The sequence below is a fragment of the Anarrhichthys ocellatus genome, unplaced genomic scaffold (genome assembly GCF_004355925.1).
Source record: "Anarrhichthys ocellatus isolate YVR2014 unplaced genomic scaffold, GSC_Weel_1.0 scaffold14, whole genome shotgun sequence".
Classification (NCBI taxonomy): Eukaryota; Metazoa; Chordata; class Actinopteri; order Perciformes; family Anarhichadidae; genus Anarrhichthys; species Anarrhichthys ocellatus.
In genome coordinates this window covers 5,177,001-5,192,808 of record NW_022280044.1, presented here as the reverse complement: position 1 = coordinate 5,192,808, position 15,808 = coordinate 5,177,001, and the positions used below count along the sequence as shown (strand labels likewise).

General features: G+C 43.6%; 1 protein-coding gene across 1 annotated transcript; it reads right to left on the bottom strand.

The window, feature by feature from the left end:
• Positions 1-1,283: 1,283 nt before the first annotated feature.
• Positions 1,284-5,507, bottom strand: heyl (hes related family bHLH transcription factor with YRPW motif like). Its single transcript, XM_031853970.1, has 5 exons — positions 4,971-5,507; positions 2,888-2,954; positions 2,715-2,798; positions 2,519-2,600; positions 1,284-2,378 (listed from the first exon to the last, which is right to left on the bottom strand). Exons 1-5 carry the CDS (start codon positions 5,048-5,050, stop codon positions 1,696-1,698), a joined length of 996 nt encoding a protein of 331 aa, XP_031709830.1. The 5' UTR covers positions 5,051-5,507; the 3' UTR covers positions 1,284-1,695.
• Positions 5,508-15,808: the final 10,301 nt, after the last annotated feature.

The window sequence follows — 15,808 nt, the reverse complement described above, 5'->3', positions numbered from 1 at the left end:
TGTGTGTGTGTGTGTGTGTGTGTGTGTGTGTGTGTGTGTGTGTGTGTATGTGTGTGTGTGTGTGTGTGCACGCATGCACCCTTCACAAACATTCCACCACCGTACCGTCCGTCCGACCGCCGGCCGGCCTCGCACGAGAGCCACGCCGCCACCGCGGTTCAGTCCTGACGCCAGCCCTGAAGACTCACATTACACACACACACACACACACACACACACACACACGTACACACAAGACGTGTGTGCACAAAACACCACATTAACAAAACCCTCAGCAAGGCACAAACACACACACACACACACACACGTGCGCGGGGCACATGAGAGTGACTTAAGCACAAACTAGCACACTCGCTCAAATAAACAATATGCACTTTGCGGAACACACACACTTTTGTGCCGCAGACCACAGACATTGCATCCTGAAGTAGATCAAAGCTTTCTTCAGCAGTAAACACACACAAGGCTCTTCTCTGCTCTCTCATCCCCGCGGAGCCGTTTTGGTGAGGCAAGGCACAATTATGCCGATCTTCTTGAGAAACAACTCGTTACAACTGTCATTCACCATTGTTCGGGGGTTTCACCCTTTACCCGCTGGCTGACTCTCGGTGATTCACACTACTTCTCTTCCTTTCCTTTTAAACCTTCTCAATCCCTCTCATCTCTCCTTAACCCTGTCTCCAGCCTCCCTCCCACCCTGTTATTGAACGTCTACGCCAAATCAGTCACCCAACCACAGCCCTTCAGATCTTTTTCTTTGTTTCCCCCACCCCCTCTTGCAGTCTCTCCATCCTCCCTCTCGCCCTCTTCTTAACTGTCTGTCCATTGTTGAGGAGACAGTGGCGCAGACAAACAGGGAGAGAAGATATCCGCTGGTGTACCACAAGACTGGAGAGAAAGAATGGCAGAGAGACAGCAGAGGAGAGGAAGATACATAGACTGATATGAGGGTAAAGTTAATTACAGGGGACTGCCAATTGCCAATGACGGCAAAGTGATGGGTCTGTTTGCCTCACCACGGCATCCAAAAACATCACCAGCTCCCACCATGTTTATCCTCTGCAGCCACAAGACCACAGCTCCCATCAGCCATCACTGCAGACAGCTTAGATACAGAGGGGGTTACGGCTGGAGAACATGCCAGCAGTGTTTGCAGACATGGCTAATATGGATAAGTAGGTAACACTTTCAACCATTGTGTTTCCATTTGCGTTGATAGCAGCAAGTACATGTTGCCATTTGCTCATACAGTCAGAAAAAAAAACACACAGCAAAACATGAACAAAGGTAAAGGCACTTAGTTTTTATAGAGATTTTTTAACATTCCTCAGACTTTGAAAACGAATGTAAAAATGTTTTGGAAATAAACAAATGTCACAGTTAAAGACACTCTGTTGAGCGTTATGGCTCCGTTGGACACTGTGTATGTGTGTATTTGTCTAGCAAGATCATGAAGAGGAATTTATTCAAAACTTCTATTCATTCACATTCCTTCATTCTTCTGTTATATATGATTGTTTGATTATCTAAAACTTCACCCACAGTCTGATATGGCTTTTAGAGTCCCTAAAAATCAAAGACAATCATCAAAGGTTCAATACGTCTCCAACAGTTTCATATTTGCTACATGGCGCACATGGGACCTCCATGTTCACTGGACAGAGTTCGTTTGGAAAACAAAACCAGAGTTGACTCTCAGAAAGCTCCGATCTCAGTCCCCCATCCCTGGGCTGACTTGGCTTGTCCGCTCAAGCCCCTGCGCTGAGCTGTGGGAGACCCCAGAGGTGCGAAGGGCCTGAAAGAGACCTGCAGTGGGGCAGAAGATGATGAAATAGGAGAAGAGGAGGAGGTAGAAGAGGAAGAGGAAGGTTTGGGGAGGGTAAGGGGCGAGGCCCTGGTGGCGCTGTGAGGAGATGACTGGGTTGGTCTGGAGGGGGCTAGGACTGGGGACGCTGCGAGAGAGGGCAACCTGTGGACGGTGGCCAGGGCTGTAGGCGCAAGGAGTGGTGGAACACCCTGGTGGCAGCCAGCCAGGGGGCCGAGGCGGAGGGAGGCGTGTGTCGGGTAGCTACCCAGCAGGGCCAGATCCCTTCGCCCACCGGGGAAAGGAGGTGAGGAGGAGGCCGGTGAGGTGGGGGAGATCTGACGGAAGGATGCCCAAGACCAAGGAGGAAAGGGCATGGCGGAGGCCGGGGGCGACTGTAGGAGATGGGGGTCTAGCTCGCTTGCACAGTGAGAAAGGTGGGAGACCAGACGGGCTCCTACAGGGTCCGGGGACTCCCCGTCAAGAGAGCTGAGGTACCGCACCACCTCTCCAACGCACTCCCTAAAGCCCAAGGTCCTGTAGTCGACTGCCAGGGCCCTCGCATCAAAGTAACCTGAGAGAGAAAAAGAGAGCTTAGTCATACAATGAATAACAGTAATGGAATGCAGTTACTCATAAGAAATCAAATTACTGTACACGTCCAAAAAGAAAAGAAAGCTATAAAGTGAACTGTTTTGAACTCCGAAGTCTCACCTTTTCCTCCCATGGCATGTAGGAGTTTGAGGTGGTCCACAGTCATCTGCAGGATCTCTGCCTTCTCCAGCTTGGATGAGCCCTGCAAAGAAAATGAAGATTTTACTCAGTTGCATCAGATTTCATGTAGCCGGTTTCTTACTTCTGATGTTAAAGGAGAATGATGATAAATGATCGTGGATTTATGAGCGGCCACCTGTTTTTCAAAAGCACTGGGCACAAGCCTCCTGAGCTCTGACAGGCTGTGGTTGATCCGGTCTCTGCGCCTCTTCTCTATGATCTATGCAGCAAGAAGAGCAGAGGAACAGTCAGGACCAACCAAAGCGACAGGACTAAAAAGATTAAGATCCAAGGCTATAATCCACCCACCCCTCTTCTCTTCTTTCGGGCCAGAATCTGCGAGGCGCTGCCAGGGGACATGGACCCGGTGACTGGGCTGTACCATGGAGATAGAGAGAGAGAAAAGGGAGATGAGTGAAATGGGAGGATGGTATTGGCACGGACAGAAACATGTTAACTTTGATTCTCCTGCATATTGTTATTATTACCCTCCTTAATGTGACACAGAGGCAGGATGGCACATCAGCTCCCTTCAATCTAATTTGTTTTTTTGGGCACAGAACGGCAGAGGAGTTCCCGGGAGAGGAGGGAAGACGAGATTGTTTTTGGTTTAAATGCGTTTCTGGACATTAGTCTCAGTGAAATGACATGCTGTTTTCCTTTCCATGTGAGCGAAAGCACTTTTAGAAAGATGATTATATAGCCTCGGGGCGATGCTTTCGCTCGCATGGGGCTCCAGCATACAGCATGGGACCCGAGCTCCTCCGAGTACAGTCACTCAATATGGATTGTGTTTGTTTGTGAACTCTCATCTTACGGGTCTGACAGCTTGGAGTTCCCTTCAAACTGCTCCACCAAAGACTTACTGCGTTTCTATTAGATTTCAACATGAAGGCTGCCAATTTAGCTGTGTGTTTTTGTTTAGGTTCATGTTTGATGGGCTGACTTTAAAAGGCGGCACTGTCTTCTGTTTCCATGACACATGACAATTTGATTTATCCAAACCGCCTTTCGTGTTACTGCCTATCTTGGTGTTTGTGATGTTAGCAGCATCGCTGTGAATGTGTTTTTATATGCTGTAGATGCACTGTTACAAACACACTCCGATGATTGTCCGCTTTAATCCACATTGCGGTAAATCCAGACGAGGAATTTGACTAATTCACAGAAAAAGCAAATAGTTATAATTGTTTGTAAAGAATGTGTGAAGTATTAGGAGTCATTTAGTATAGACTGCAGTAAAAGAGCTTAGCATTGTAGCTTGCATTTCTTTCTTTTTTATGAAATAAAAAATATTTTAGTTTGTTGTTTGCATTTTCCATATTTTTCTCCATAAATGTAATTGTATTCATATGAATAATGAAAAAACTATGATTATTTGTAGGCATATATGACACATTTCCTGTAAGATCATAACCTTAATACAACAAAGCTGATAAAATTTTAGCCTTTCGAAATATTTTTGACAGTGAATTAAATCTCAAATGATGCTAAATGTTTGTCATAGATTAAAGTATAATCAAATAACGTAATTGCATTCACACACACACACACAGTGCCTCAAAATATTCCTACAAAATGCTACAAACTATTTGATGTTGGCTCATCCCTCTCTGTTGCTTTTGTGTTTATGTTTTAATGCAGCGTCAAGGAGTTCCTGAGCTAGAAAGAATTAAAAATGTAATATTGCTACATCACAATAATAATTACCAAAAAATGTTGATTCATAATTTATGAATCTTGACTTTAAAATAGGTATTTGTTCTAAAGACATTTTCTATATTAAATACATTTATTTTCAAATGATACAGTGTCAGAAAATTGTCCTCATGATTTCAACCCGTCTCCATGCTTCCGACATGACAGGCCTTACATCATTTTGAACCTAAACATGTCTTACGCGCAATGAGTTGAATTTAGTCACATGGGCAGGTAAAAGGAGAAAACATGACTGTTTCATTTAGAGGAAAAAAATGCATGAATTCATATATCTCAGTGAATCCAGAGGGTTTGCTGCCAGAGGCCTGAAGTGAAACTTTAAACTGACAGCTCAGCTTTTTGGAAGGTGTCAAAATACTTTTGTCAAAAAAATTGTAAAGATTAGAGCTCAATGCAGAAAATGTTTAGGAATAGGAATCATAATTTTCTTTTAAAATTATGAGCCACATCAGCTTCTAACATTTAAAAACTGAAAATGTCCCTGTAGTCTTTCAAATGTGTCTGCAATGTCATGCATGGCAGCGTCTAAGTGTCAAAATGCTTGTAAAGCCCACAGTCCACTCCCAAGTATATGTTTCAGACAAATTTGTCTTCAGCTACTAATTTCAGCTGTATACCATGTCATTTTCCTTTAAAGTCTTTACAACCTCAGGTGCGGTTGGCGGATGCTCACCAATAGCCGTCTTCTTGTCCCACGTCAATAAACTCATCTGTGTCCAAGTCTGGGGAGCTGTAGTCGTGAGGTCTCTTCATGTCTGTGCCCTTTGCTCGCTTGCTGGACCGATGTATGGATAGGTAGGTGACGGACTGATGGATCTGAGTGATGTTGTCGGCCACGCTCTACGCTGTGTGGAGGCAACGCGCTGAAGACTGTCTCCCCTGTGGACGAAGTGCTCGCCCTGTGTGCCCCCTCACTCTCTGTCTCTCCTGCGCTGTTGTTTATAAAAGCCTTGTTGTCCTTAGTTACTTCTTGTCACTTGTGTTGGTCTTTTTTTGTCGTTTCTTCATGCGTCTTCTGTCCTGTCCTCTGTGAGTCAGCGGTGCCACTTGATCGACCCCCGAGGGCCCATTACAACTAAGAAAATTCACAAGCTGCTTTAGTCTTGTACTCTATCACTGGAATCCAATCATAGTCTCTCTCTCTCTCTCTCTCTGCTCCTGTTATGTCTCTCTTGGCTCCCTCTCTCTGTCACAGCCACCCAATGACAAAATAGGACTTTGGCAGTTGGGGCAGGGTTGCCAGTTTTGGCTCCCCCGCCTCTTCTCTCTGTCCCTCCTCCCTCCCTTTAATTTGGCTTTCCCCAGCTTGTCACCCTCCCTCCCTCCCTCCTTACCCCCCGGCCCCATCTTTCCACCCCTTTGCTCAGTCATCCTCAGTCAATTAGCCTTCCAAACTCATCCTGCTCTCTTTCCTTCCTTCTTTCTGTCCTCCTTTCTGTCTATTTCTGCTCCTTTAATTACACTGCTTTTGTAGAACAATGGCGGCGGGAGGGAGGGAAGGAGAGAGGTGAAGAATGTGGGAATGATGGACTGTGAAAACACTCCGTCATCCACAGGGGAGTGTGTGACAGTGCGTAAAGCTCGACTCTCACACAATCGCACAGGTGACGTGGAGAATGGACTTATTGAGCAACTTTTTTAGGAGTGAGTGTGAGAGACACAGTGAAAGATGACCCTCGAGACAGCTGACAGTAATCACTAAAGAACCACAACAAAGATAAAATCCTGCATATTTTTTCGCTCTACACTTTATAAACAATAATGCTGCTTCAATACAACTTACTAAAGTATAAAATTATTCATACCAGTAATTTCCAGCCTGCCAGGTCCCGCTGTCCTATCAGAAGAGCTCAATACCTCTTCATCAACAGCGCTGCCATGTTCCATATCTACACTTATGAATGGATGTTTCAGCTTTTTAATTACATAGAAGTGATTATTCTTACAACATATATTTCATACAATTGAATTGTCAAGTTAATACATAGTGGGTGGCAGAAGCTAGATGTTTAGCCTAAACATGACTTTTGGCTATCACAGTTTACCCGTTACTTTTAGCTAAAGGTAACTTAACCTACTTTTAGCAAACTATTTCAACCGTTAATGCAATGCTTTTAGCTAGCTACAACTGTTTATCCATTAATTACATTTAACTATCCTAACTATTTCAACTATTTATGCATTACTTTTAGCTAACTCTTTCAACTGTTTATGCATTGGCTACTTTTAACTTACGTTAACTAACAATTTTTCTATTTCTATTAATGCTACATTTGGCGTTAGTTAGCTATATCTGTTTACAAGCCTACCCCTTGTTGGGAATCACAGAAGTCTACTATAAAGATTTACAAAAAGTGCCACTGCTGAAAGATTTGGCAGTATTTATTTATAAAAAAAAAAAAATCGTGACTTTAAATAATATTGCAAATTGAGAAAGCGAGACCTTTGAGCTCCAGCACAGACTTTTAAACCCAGCCTCTTCCAACCCTGCGTGTGCGTCAGTGTGTGCAGAGATGAGGGCAGGTACTGAAGGGTCAAGAGAGGAATCAGCCCAGTGAGTGTCCGAACATCTGGGCTCTTCACTGGACAAGATAGTGCTCCCTGTAGCCTAATCACACACACACACGCACACACACACACACACACACACACACACAGTCACACAGCGCTCGGTTCCGCTGCCACCGTGGGAAGATTGCTGGTACAGATTGCCATGGAAACCAGGCGCCCGTTGTTAGGAGCGATGCCTGACTGACCCAGTGGTGTGTGCATATGTGTGTGAAAGACAGAGAGAGGCCAAGTGGCATGCCCCCTTCCACACAATGCCCAGCTGAGTGTGTCTCTTCCTGCCTGGCAGACTGGAAGGGTGTGTTAGTTTAAACATACTACAATGCATGAGTGCGAGATCTTTGTGTGTGTTTTTGGAACAAGTTCAGCCTTTTTATGTAGGCTTGCTTCGGTCCTTTATACGCTTTATATATAAAATCAGGTATATTTTTGATTGGTGTCTCTTACTCCAGATGTTTCTTTCTCTTTGTCTCTATTATGATGATGTGCTTTTCAACGGCATTGTTTTTTTGTTAATCTTTCTTGCATTAGATGTAACTGAGCCCTGCCCGCCTGCATTTTATCATGTCATAGGCTATGTGTAAAGTAATAAACTAACTTAAAACATGTGCATGTGCGTGCGTTTGCAATACCCAAGTGTCACTAATCAGTGTGACCATCACCAGGGGGCTTTTAGTGTGGTGAGTAAGCTATGAGTCAGGACGAACAGAAAAGAGAAACCCCTTTTTCTGTCCCTCGCTCCAAACAACCCCCTCCGCATATCCTTTCATTACCAATCATTCCTTAATTCAGATCTGGATCTCATTTCAGCATCAGAAAACAGGGAAGAAAGAGTCTGGAAGAAAGGAGACATCGATGGAGTCAGGCTTCAGTCTATTCTATTATTTTTTATCACCCACCCTTCTCTTGAATGAATAACTTTCTTCTCTGTATCACTAATCTTTCTTGTTTCTTTGTTGTTGTTTTAAATGAAATCACTCTGGTTACACTCAACGTTTTCGCAGTCCCAGTTGTTCCAGGATGATGAGGCAAGTTGCATTAAAAAAACATGCGCACAGTGGAAAGTAATTAAGAGGATGCATGAATGAATAAATAAGTTAATGACAAAAAAAAGTTTCATGGTGGGGGTGTGTGAAGGGATTGTGATGGAGAGAAAAATGAGAGGAAGAGAGAGAGAGAGAGAGAGAAAGAGAGAGAGAAAGAGAGAGCTGGCACTGGATGGTGGGATGGAATTCTGGGAGATTTCTGGCGATCTTTGGTCGGCCACTTCAAGTCCTCTCCCTCCCATCCCTCCAAACCACAACAAGGCAACGTCCCTTATTGAAATTAACAAGCTCATACTTTTACAATTTGCACACACACGCACACATGCGCAACTCGAATACATGAACGTGTGAGCACTCAGGGACATACACACAACTGATTCATACAAGCAAACACATGCAACTCCCTCACACGATTGTGGACAGTGCATACCCACAATTTATAAGATGCAAACACTCAGCTGCAATTATTGCCTCTGATGCATGACTATTGCTATTGTTTGAGAGTCTGTGAGATGGAACAAGCTCAACAAGATATTTTGTTTGTGACTTTTTTCCGCTGCATCCGTGTCATACTGAGTAACTGGCCCGACACCGAATGTTTCACTGCATGGTTGCCTTTGATTTTATGTACTCAGCAACAGAAAGCCAACTTTCAGCAACATTTTCATTCCCAAAAATATAAATACTCCAGTGTAAAAAGAAAAGAATATACCTGTTAAAAGGGAAACATAAGTACAACAATAAAAGTATTTTCATTGCAATTTATTTCTCACGAAAGTGCACAATAACCAATAGTAGCTGTTTCAGTACATCAGGCAGAGACAATATTTTTAAAAGTGCTGATACGGGGCTTTCACACTTCTGTAGACCATGAAACATTTTTTTATCCTTTTTTAAAACCCAATTTGATTTACGAGCACAGACTTTAAATTAAGGCACAAAAACAGGTTGGAATAAAAATCTCTTTATATTACAGCATGTAGATTATTATAGCTGTATGTCCTGCATTGATTCTGAAATCACAAGCATGTTTATGATAATGCATGAGGAAATCATGATCATTTTTATCATAGCTTCTTTATTTTTTTGTAATTGTGAAGCACTATATAACCATGCTTTTAATCCTCAAGAAATACAAACAGACATTACTAAAGAATTGCATTGGTGTTTGCACATTTTCCTTTTAAACAACAAGGTACCAAAAATAACTCCTCAGATATGATCAGCATTAGTCAAAAGGAAATGTTTGTTCAGTGTCTAGAATCCCAGCTGAGAAAAATATGAAAGGCCAATTGTGGTCAAAAGGAGCCCTGCATGGTACCCTGCGGTATGCAAGGGCTATTGACATCCCGCCCGAAAAAATCTGTAGATTTCTTATTGGTATGAGGCATTCATAGTAGTCAGCCTCCAGTGGCTGGGCGCTCAGTCACTGGGGTCAAGATTGGATTGGCATGGGAACTGGCACCGGAGTAGCTTGGCACTGTCTAGGCTGGACCCATGAGGGAATTATCTGCCCTTCAGACACATAAGGAATGCCTGGGACCTGTGGCACTGCCTGCCTGGCCGTCTCCACGATTCACTCGGATTAACCTGGATATATGAGGCATTCCTGGGAACGCCATGTTTATTCCATAGGGCCCTTGCCAAAGTGCAGCATTGTGTATTTATTTTTAATGATCTGATTGAGCTTATATGAGGTGTGAAAAAACCCTTCAGAGAAATAGAGTTAGACACAGTCAGTATATATGTTTGAGATATTGGCTGCTGTGATTTGAGGTGTCAAGAGGGCAGGAGGGCTGCATTCATGGGTCATGCTGCTTGTAAGAGAGCGAGAGACAGAGAGAGAGAGAGAGAGAGAGAGAGAAAGTCCTCCCTCCTCATCCGGCTCCCCTACACACAGATAAATAAAGAGGCTAAAAGCCGAAGAGAAGAAGCAGAAAGGAACTTTTGTGGCTTCCGAGTGGGGTCCCTTTCATGGCGGTTCCCACAGCACTAGGCCTGTGATGACATTCACCATGTTTCACACACACACACATGCACACACACACACACACACACGCTCACGGGCCCTGTGACTGCGGTGACTTTCGCTGGTGCCGGGCCCCAGACGGGACGGCGAGGGCCCCGAGAGCCACAGGCAGCCATTGTGCTGTCGCCGCGGAAACCAGCCTCTTTATGTCAGACATGTTTTTCTGTTTGTTTTCTTTTTTATGTCTTTAATGTGGGCAAGGGGGAATGTTTCCCCTCTCATCTCCCCCCACCCCCGCCTCCCCCTACACTGCTATGCGTTATTCCCCCCCAATACCCATCTCCCTCCTCCCTCCTCCCACCAATCAATCCACATTTGTTTCTCCTCTTTTCCTCCCCCCTCCTCCTCCACTCCGTTCCTCCCTGAAGTTGTCTCCCCCTTTTTTCCCCCTGGAGATTGTCATTTGTAAAGCTCTTTGCTTAGACAGCCCATATCTTTGTCGTGGTGTTGCGGCCTCCCTCTCACTCATCTCCTTTTTTATCTATACTTCATGAGGTTTTGGCACAAACTGGCACTTTTTCTTCCTGCACTGAAAAACGGACAACAATGCGCACAACTCGAAAACAACAAAACCTATCCCCCAAAAGAATTCTGCCTTTCCCACGCTAGGCCAATTTTCTTCACAAGATTAAACAGACTCCAAATAACAAAATGAAAGAAACGAGAAGGGAGGGGAGGGGGGTTGAAGAAGAATCTGGTTATGATTCCAGTCACCAAAAAAAAGCCAGCAGAGGATGCCCCAAAGTCCTCCAAACAAACCTGAAAAAAAGCAAACTGTTACTATTTTTAAGTGCTTGAAGAATGTCATTCTGTGCCATGACTCAAAGGCATGCTGGCCCTCATCCGTAATCAGTTCATTCTGACTGCACTCCTCCGCCACATCACACACAGGATGCGTTCTTTTATGAGCCGCAGAGAAAGAGGAGAAAAAAGGGAAAGTGAAAAAATGAAAAGGTTCAAGGCTAATCCACTGCGTCCCCTTGGCCATGCATGCGATTGCGCCTCAGTTGATGACTGGGGGTTTTAAGACTCAGCTAATATTAGCCACTGTTAAACTAGTTTTGCCTGAGCGTTTTCACTTGGAAGCTGACTATTATTCAAGTTTATGGAGGAGACTCATTTTTATTGCATGGAGTCAGGCTATGCTTCATTCCTCTATCAGCTTTCTATTTTTGTCAGTGGCCAAAGAAAATGGCATTCACGGTAGAAACTTTGCATTACAAGTACAAAAGTACATAACAAGGAGGGACTCAAAACAGGAAACAAATGTTTTCCCGGTTAGCTTGAAAGGATTTGGATTAATTGGATACCAGGTTGGTTCAGAAGAGCTCTCACAGAGCCATAAAACCCAGGAGATGGTGCTCCATTCCTGTTTAAGGCTGCTGCTCTCTGACAGCCTCTCACTTTCCCAAATCCCTCCTATAACTTTACACCTCAGATTACGGCCTTATCAGGGAGGCATCCAGCCGACACCTCGTCCCGACGGCAGTTTCGAAGAGCAGCATAAGCCCCTAAAAACCAGCATAAAAACTTGCCGCCACCGCACTGCTGGGCCATTTTTAGTGTTCCCAGAAAGGGGATTACAGTGAGTGTGCAGGGAAAGAGAGGAAGACTTTGAAGGAGGAAGGATGAGGGTAATGACAAACATAATTGTGAATGTCTTGAGGGAGCTGATTCCACTTTTATTGGTCTTGATAGATGCTTTTATAATTAAAATGACTAGAACTGAAATAATGGATGCATTCATTCTTCTTTTTTTCAACTGCCAAACTAAGTCTGATCGTTCAGTGAAACTAATACATTGGATCAGTTAAACTGATTCATAGATTATTATTACAAAAAATTGGTTATTGTTAAATCATTTTTCCACGCAATTCAACTGTCAATGTTTTGGTTACTGTGGTCAAGTTTGCATTTGTGCTACTACCACTTGTAAAGGCAGAAGAGGTATGGTTGTCATTTAACCATTACTTTGATCGGCAGCTCACTGGTTATCTGAAGTTTACCAAAGACTAGCGTCACACCAATTTGTAATCCTATTTGACTGTCTTTGTCCCCCTCAACACAAACATATTTTAAATTAAATCAGTTGCTGTGTTTGGTTAATTTAATTAGTTGAGTTTTTCTTGTAACCGTCAGCAACTGAAGCCCCCCCCCCCCTTGGGTGGGAATCACAAATACATCACAAATATATATCAGATCATATGTGATGCTAGTTGTGCTTGTTGAATGCCGTGAGACAACTTCCCAGGCTTTCGCCGCTGTCATTTTTGACATCAAACAAACACAAAACAATGCGATGACAAAGCTTGACTTACAGCGCAGAGATATATGGATGTGGACAGACGTGAGAGCTCTTACACACATTCAGGAAAGTACAGATGTTCAAACAAAACTGCCTTGCTCAAAAGGCATACTTGTCTAGTGAATTAATTCTATACCCTCTGTATGTGGCTCATGCACAAACACACAGTATCTTTCTCAGACATGAAAATTCACTTGAGGTCAACGCTTGAGGATGACTAGCTAACTGTATATAGTACAGGAAGCTTTGATCTCAGGACTTGGCTGTGGCAAAGACAGACAGCCAGAGCTGAGGAACAGCGCAACCGGAAGCTTGTGGTCCGGGACGGCTCCATTTACTACTCTGTTCTGGTGCTAAATATACAATAATAAAAAGGCTGGCAGATTTATTTCAGACTGCGATACATTTACTCTCCAGTGAGGGAAGAAAGGACTGGGCGAGAGACAGACGTCTCCAGATTACCAAAGTACATTAAGTGATAATTACAGAGAGAGAGAGAGAGATAGACAGAAAGAGAGGGAAGAGGTTTCCCCCCTTCTCGCTTTTCTCTTCCTCTTCCTCTGCCACCACAGAGGAGAGTGGCGTCTCCAAACTAAAGATGGGCGCCCGCTGTATTAAAGTCCCAATGATTGGCTATGATTGCATTATCTGATCCCATGAGGGATAAAAGGACAGCAACACACACACGCACACACACCCTGTGTGTATTTCATTACTCAATGCCTCCCCAGAAGTCAAACATGGCATTTTTTTTTTTTTTACATCTTAAGACGAGTTGCCATGAAAGTAAATGTGATTCAAATTCAAAAGTTGTCTTTATCTTTTTCTAAACACATATACACACACACACACACACACACACACACACACACACACACACACACACACACACACACACCCACAAACTCCCCTATGTACTCAACTTCACCACCAGTCCACCGCACTCCTCTCAAAGCTCTTTGATCCCCGGTCGAGGGTCCTCTCCGCGGTGCCTCTGTCTGAATTCCAGAGATTCTGGGATAATTCAAACGTTTCACGGCACATACTTGGTCCCCCCCAGGAGACAGCGGCGGAGATGGAAAATGCCACCACGGTCTCTCTCCCTCCATTGTCCCTACTCTTTAATCAGGCCCTCTCTGTGGCTCGCGCTGCCACCGTGGTGTGTTGTCTCAGCCTGGGAAAATGCCGGCCTAAGTGGCTGTTTTGTGCTGAGGCGCAGACCACAGGGACCCAGAGGGGTGCTGCTGGAGCCCTCTGTGCCAGCCGCGGGTCTCACAGTGGCTGACACACTGACTGAGTGAGGTCCCAAATCTGGATGCAGCCTTGCATAACAGCCATCACTACATCTATTTACTTTTTAGACAGAGCTACAATCTGTAAATCATGCAACATCATAATCATAGGCATAAGCCAAAACCCAATCATAAATCATGAATATTACTTGTTCCTTGGGGGTGTAAACCAGCATTAAACTGCCACACAGATAGGGCGGTGTTGTAGAGGGAGTTTCCTGTCCATATGTCAACAAATGACCAAAACAAAGGCCTTGTGTTTCCCTGAGTCTGAGCAAGAAGAAGGTCAGCAGCCAGAGCTACCTCAAAGTTCAAGTTCCATTTCAGCTTCGCTTTGGGATAGACTCATGTTAGGGCTGGGCAGCTGGGTCAACCTACCTTCAGCCGGACGCGACGCTCCGTGAGGTCAAGTTTACGAGGACTGAGTTAAACCCTGCTGGTTTATACTAGTTTATATTTAGTGCTTATACACGTGAATAGAACTTTTATGAGGTGCCATAAATTTCATTTTCAAAAGAGGGTGATCGTGGAGGCTCATGTACGCCTACCCTGTGGTTTCTTCGGGCCACCACGAAGCCTTTGTGTTCGCCCGGTTTGCCATGGGAAAATATCTGAAACAAATAAGTTGCTCGGTCGGCACCCATCAGTGTAAAAAAAAACCTTCTAAGAGCTGTGGATTGTGCTGAGAGGGTGTGGCGCAGTGCGGAAGGAACTACTTGTTTACTCTTGCCATGTCCGAAAATAAAAAAAAAAAGGAATAATTTTCTCTCCGAAATGGAAAGCAAATAAACAAGTATTCTTGAGCAGACAATGTGGGCAGGCGCGAGCCGCCTGCGGCTGTGCAGCGGCATGCTTAGTATGATATGAGAAAGAGGGTGACACTTTGAGGTTCTTCTTCGGATCATCACCATCATCATCTTTGTCATATCAATGACTTTCTGCAGTGGAGAATGTCAGACATTACTGAAACTTCACAGAAGTTGAAGATGTTAATTCAGGCCAAATTTGATTTAATCTGAAAACGTTTGTATGTGGAATTGTAGAATTAATGTCTTCTGGGTTTGCAAATCAATCTCTACCCCCTATTAATAAGAGATTTTATAAATATGAAAACCCTTATATACAGTACAAAGAACTAAATGGGCTAGGACCAAGCTGCATTGCAAATTCCCTTGTTAACTATTTGCCTTTAAGAACACTGTGATCATCTGCTGCTGGTTTATTCGAGATTCCCAGAACAGCTGACTGAAAATCGGGGATGCAGACTTTGTCAACTACGCCTCGAAGTGAACACACTCTCTATCAATATCAGGCAGCACGCTATATTCAAAAAAAGAAAAAGCTAAAAACGTATCCCTTCACTTAAGCCTTTAGCTATGACTTTCCTGAGTTTAGCTTCACACTTGATTTGAGGCCTTCTGTGTAGGCCGATTCTATTAAGTGTGCTTTAAAGTGGTTTAACTCAATGTAGTTTTGATCTTATAGATTAACTCATGTGTGTTAAGGTAAACGTTGACATCAGTGGTTGGCAATTAGATTTGAGATTTTAAAAAAGACTGTGCTGTGTTTGTTAACCCCCACAGCACCACCAAGAGGTTGGATAAGACCCACAGCGAGGTTACACCATAAGGAGGCTGTTCTGATGTAGCTAAAAAAATACTTACTCTGGGTAATCAAGACTGGTGGTGAGTCTGTGTCCACCAGGTAAAAGAAGGTCTGTTGTGTATGTTTATTATTTATAGAGATATAGGCAGAGAGTGGTAGAGAGTGTGCTCCAAATGAAATACTTAGTGAGTTTTCATCTTTACAAGTCAAATCACCACTATTGATGTAAAGATAAGTAGAGAATGGAGACATCATGGTGCTGCTGCAGTGTTGTGGCAGGCTGTATGTCCATGCTGCAAAAATGGTTACTGATTTATATATTCCTCTTCTTCTTCTTCTTATTATTATTATTATCAATATTATCGTCCATCTTATTTTATGCATTCTATCTCATCTTATCTATTTATCTTATTTTATTATGTGTTTTCTTTTCTGTCTTGTTTTCACAGTTTGTATGTTCATTCTATAAACAGTTTACTTTACCTTATTTTTAAAGCATGCTGCTTATCTTGTACGAAAGGTACTATATACATTACACAATTAATAAAACGTTTATCATTATTAATATCATTATTAAACCCAGATGCAGGAGCTGGGAATGGGCAACGCCCCCTCAGCCACCGATTGGCTGAATGATAAACGTGACGTATTGCTGAATGCGGAAGT

Excerpts from the sequence above, each read along its gene's own strand:
- heyl (XM_031853970.1), bottom strand. The coding sequence starts at position 5,050 with ATGAAGAGACCTCACGACTACAGCTCCCCAGACTTGGACACAGATGAG. Across the intron at positions 2,799-2,887 it reads CCCGAAAGAAGAGAAGAGGG|ATCATAGAGAAGAGGCGCAG; the intron begins GTGGGTGGATTA and ends CTTGCTGCATAG. Across the intron at positions 2,601-2,714 it reads CCAGTGCTTTTGAAAAACAG|GGCTCATCCAAGCTGGAGAA; the intron begins GTGGCCGCTCAT and ends TTTTCTTTGCAG.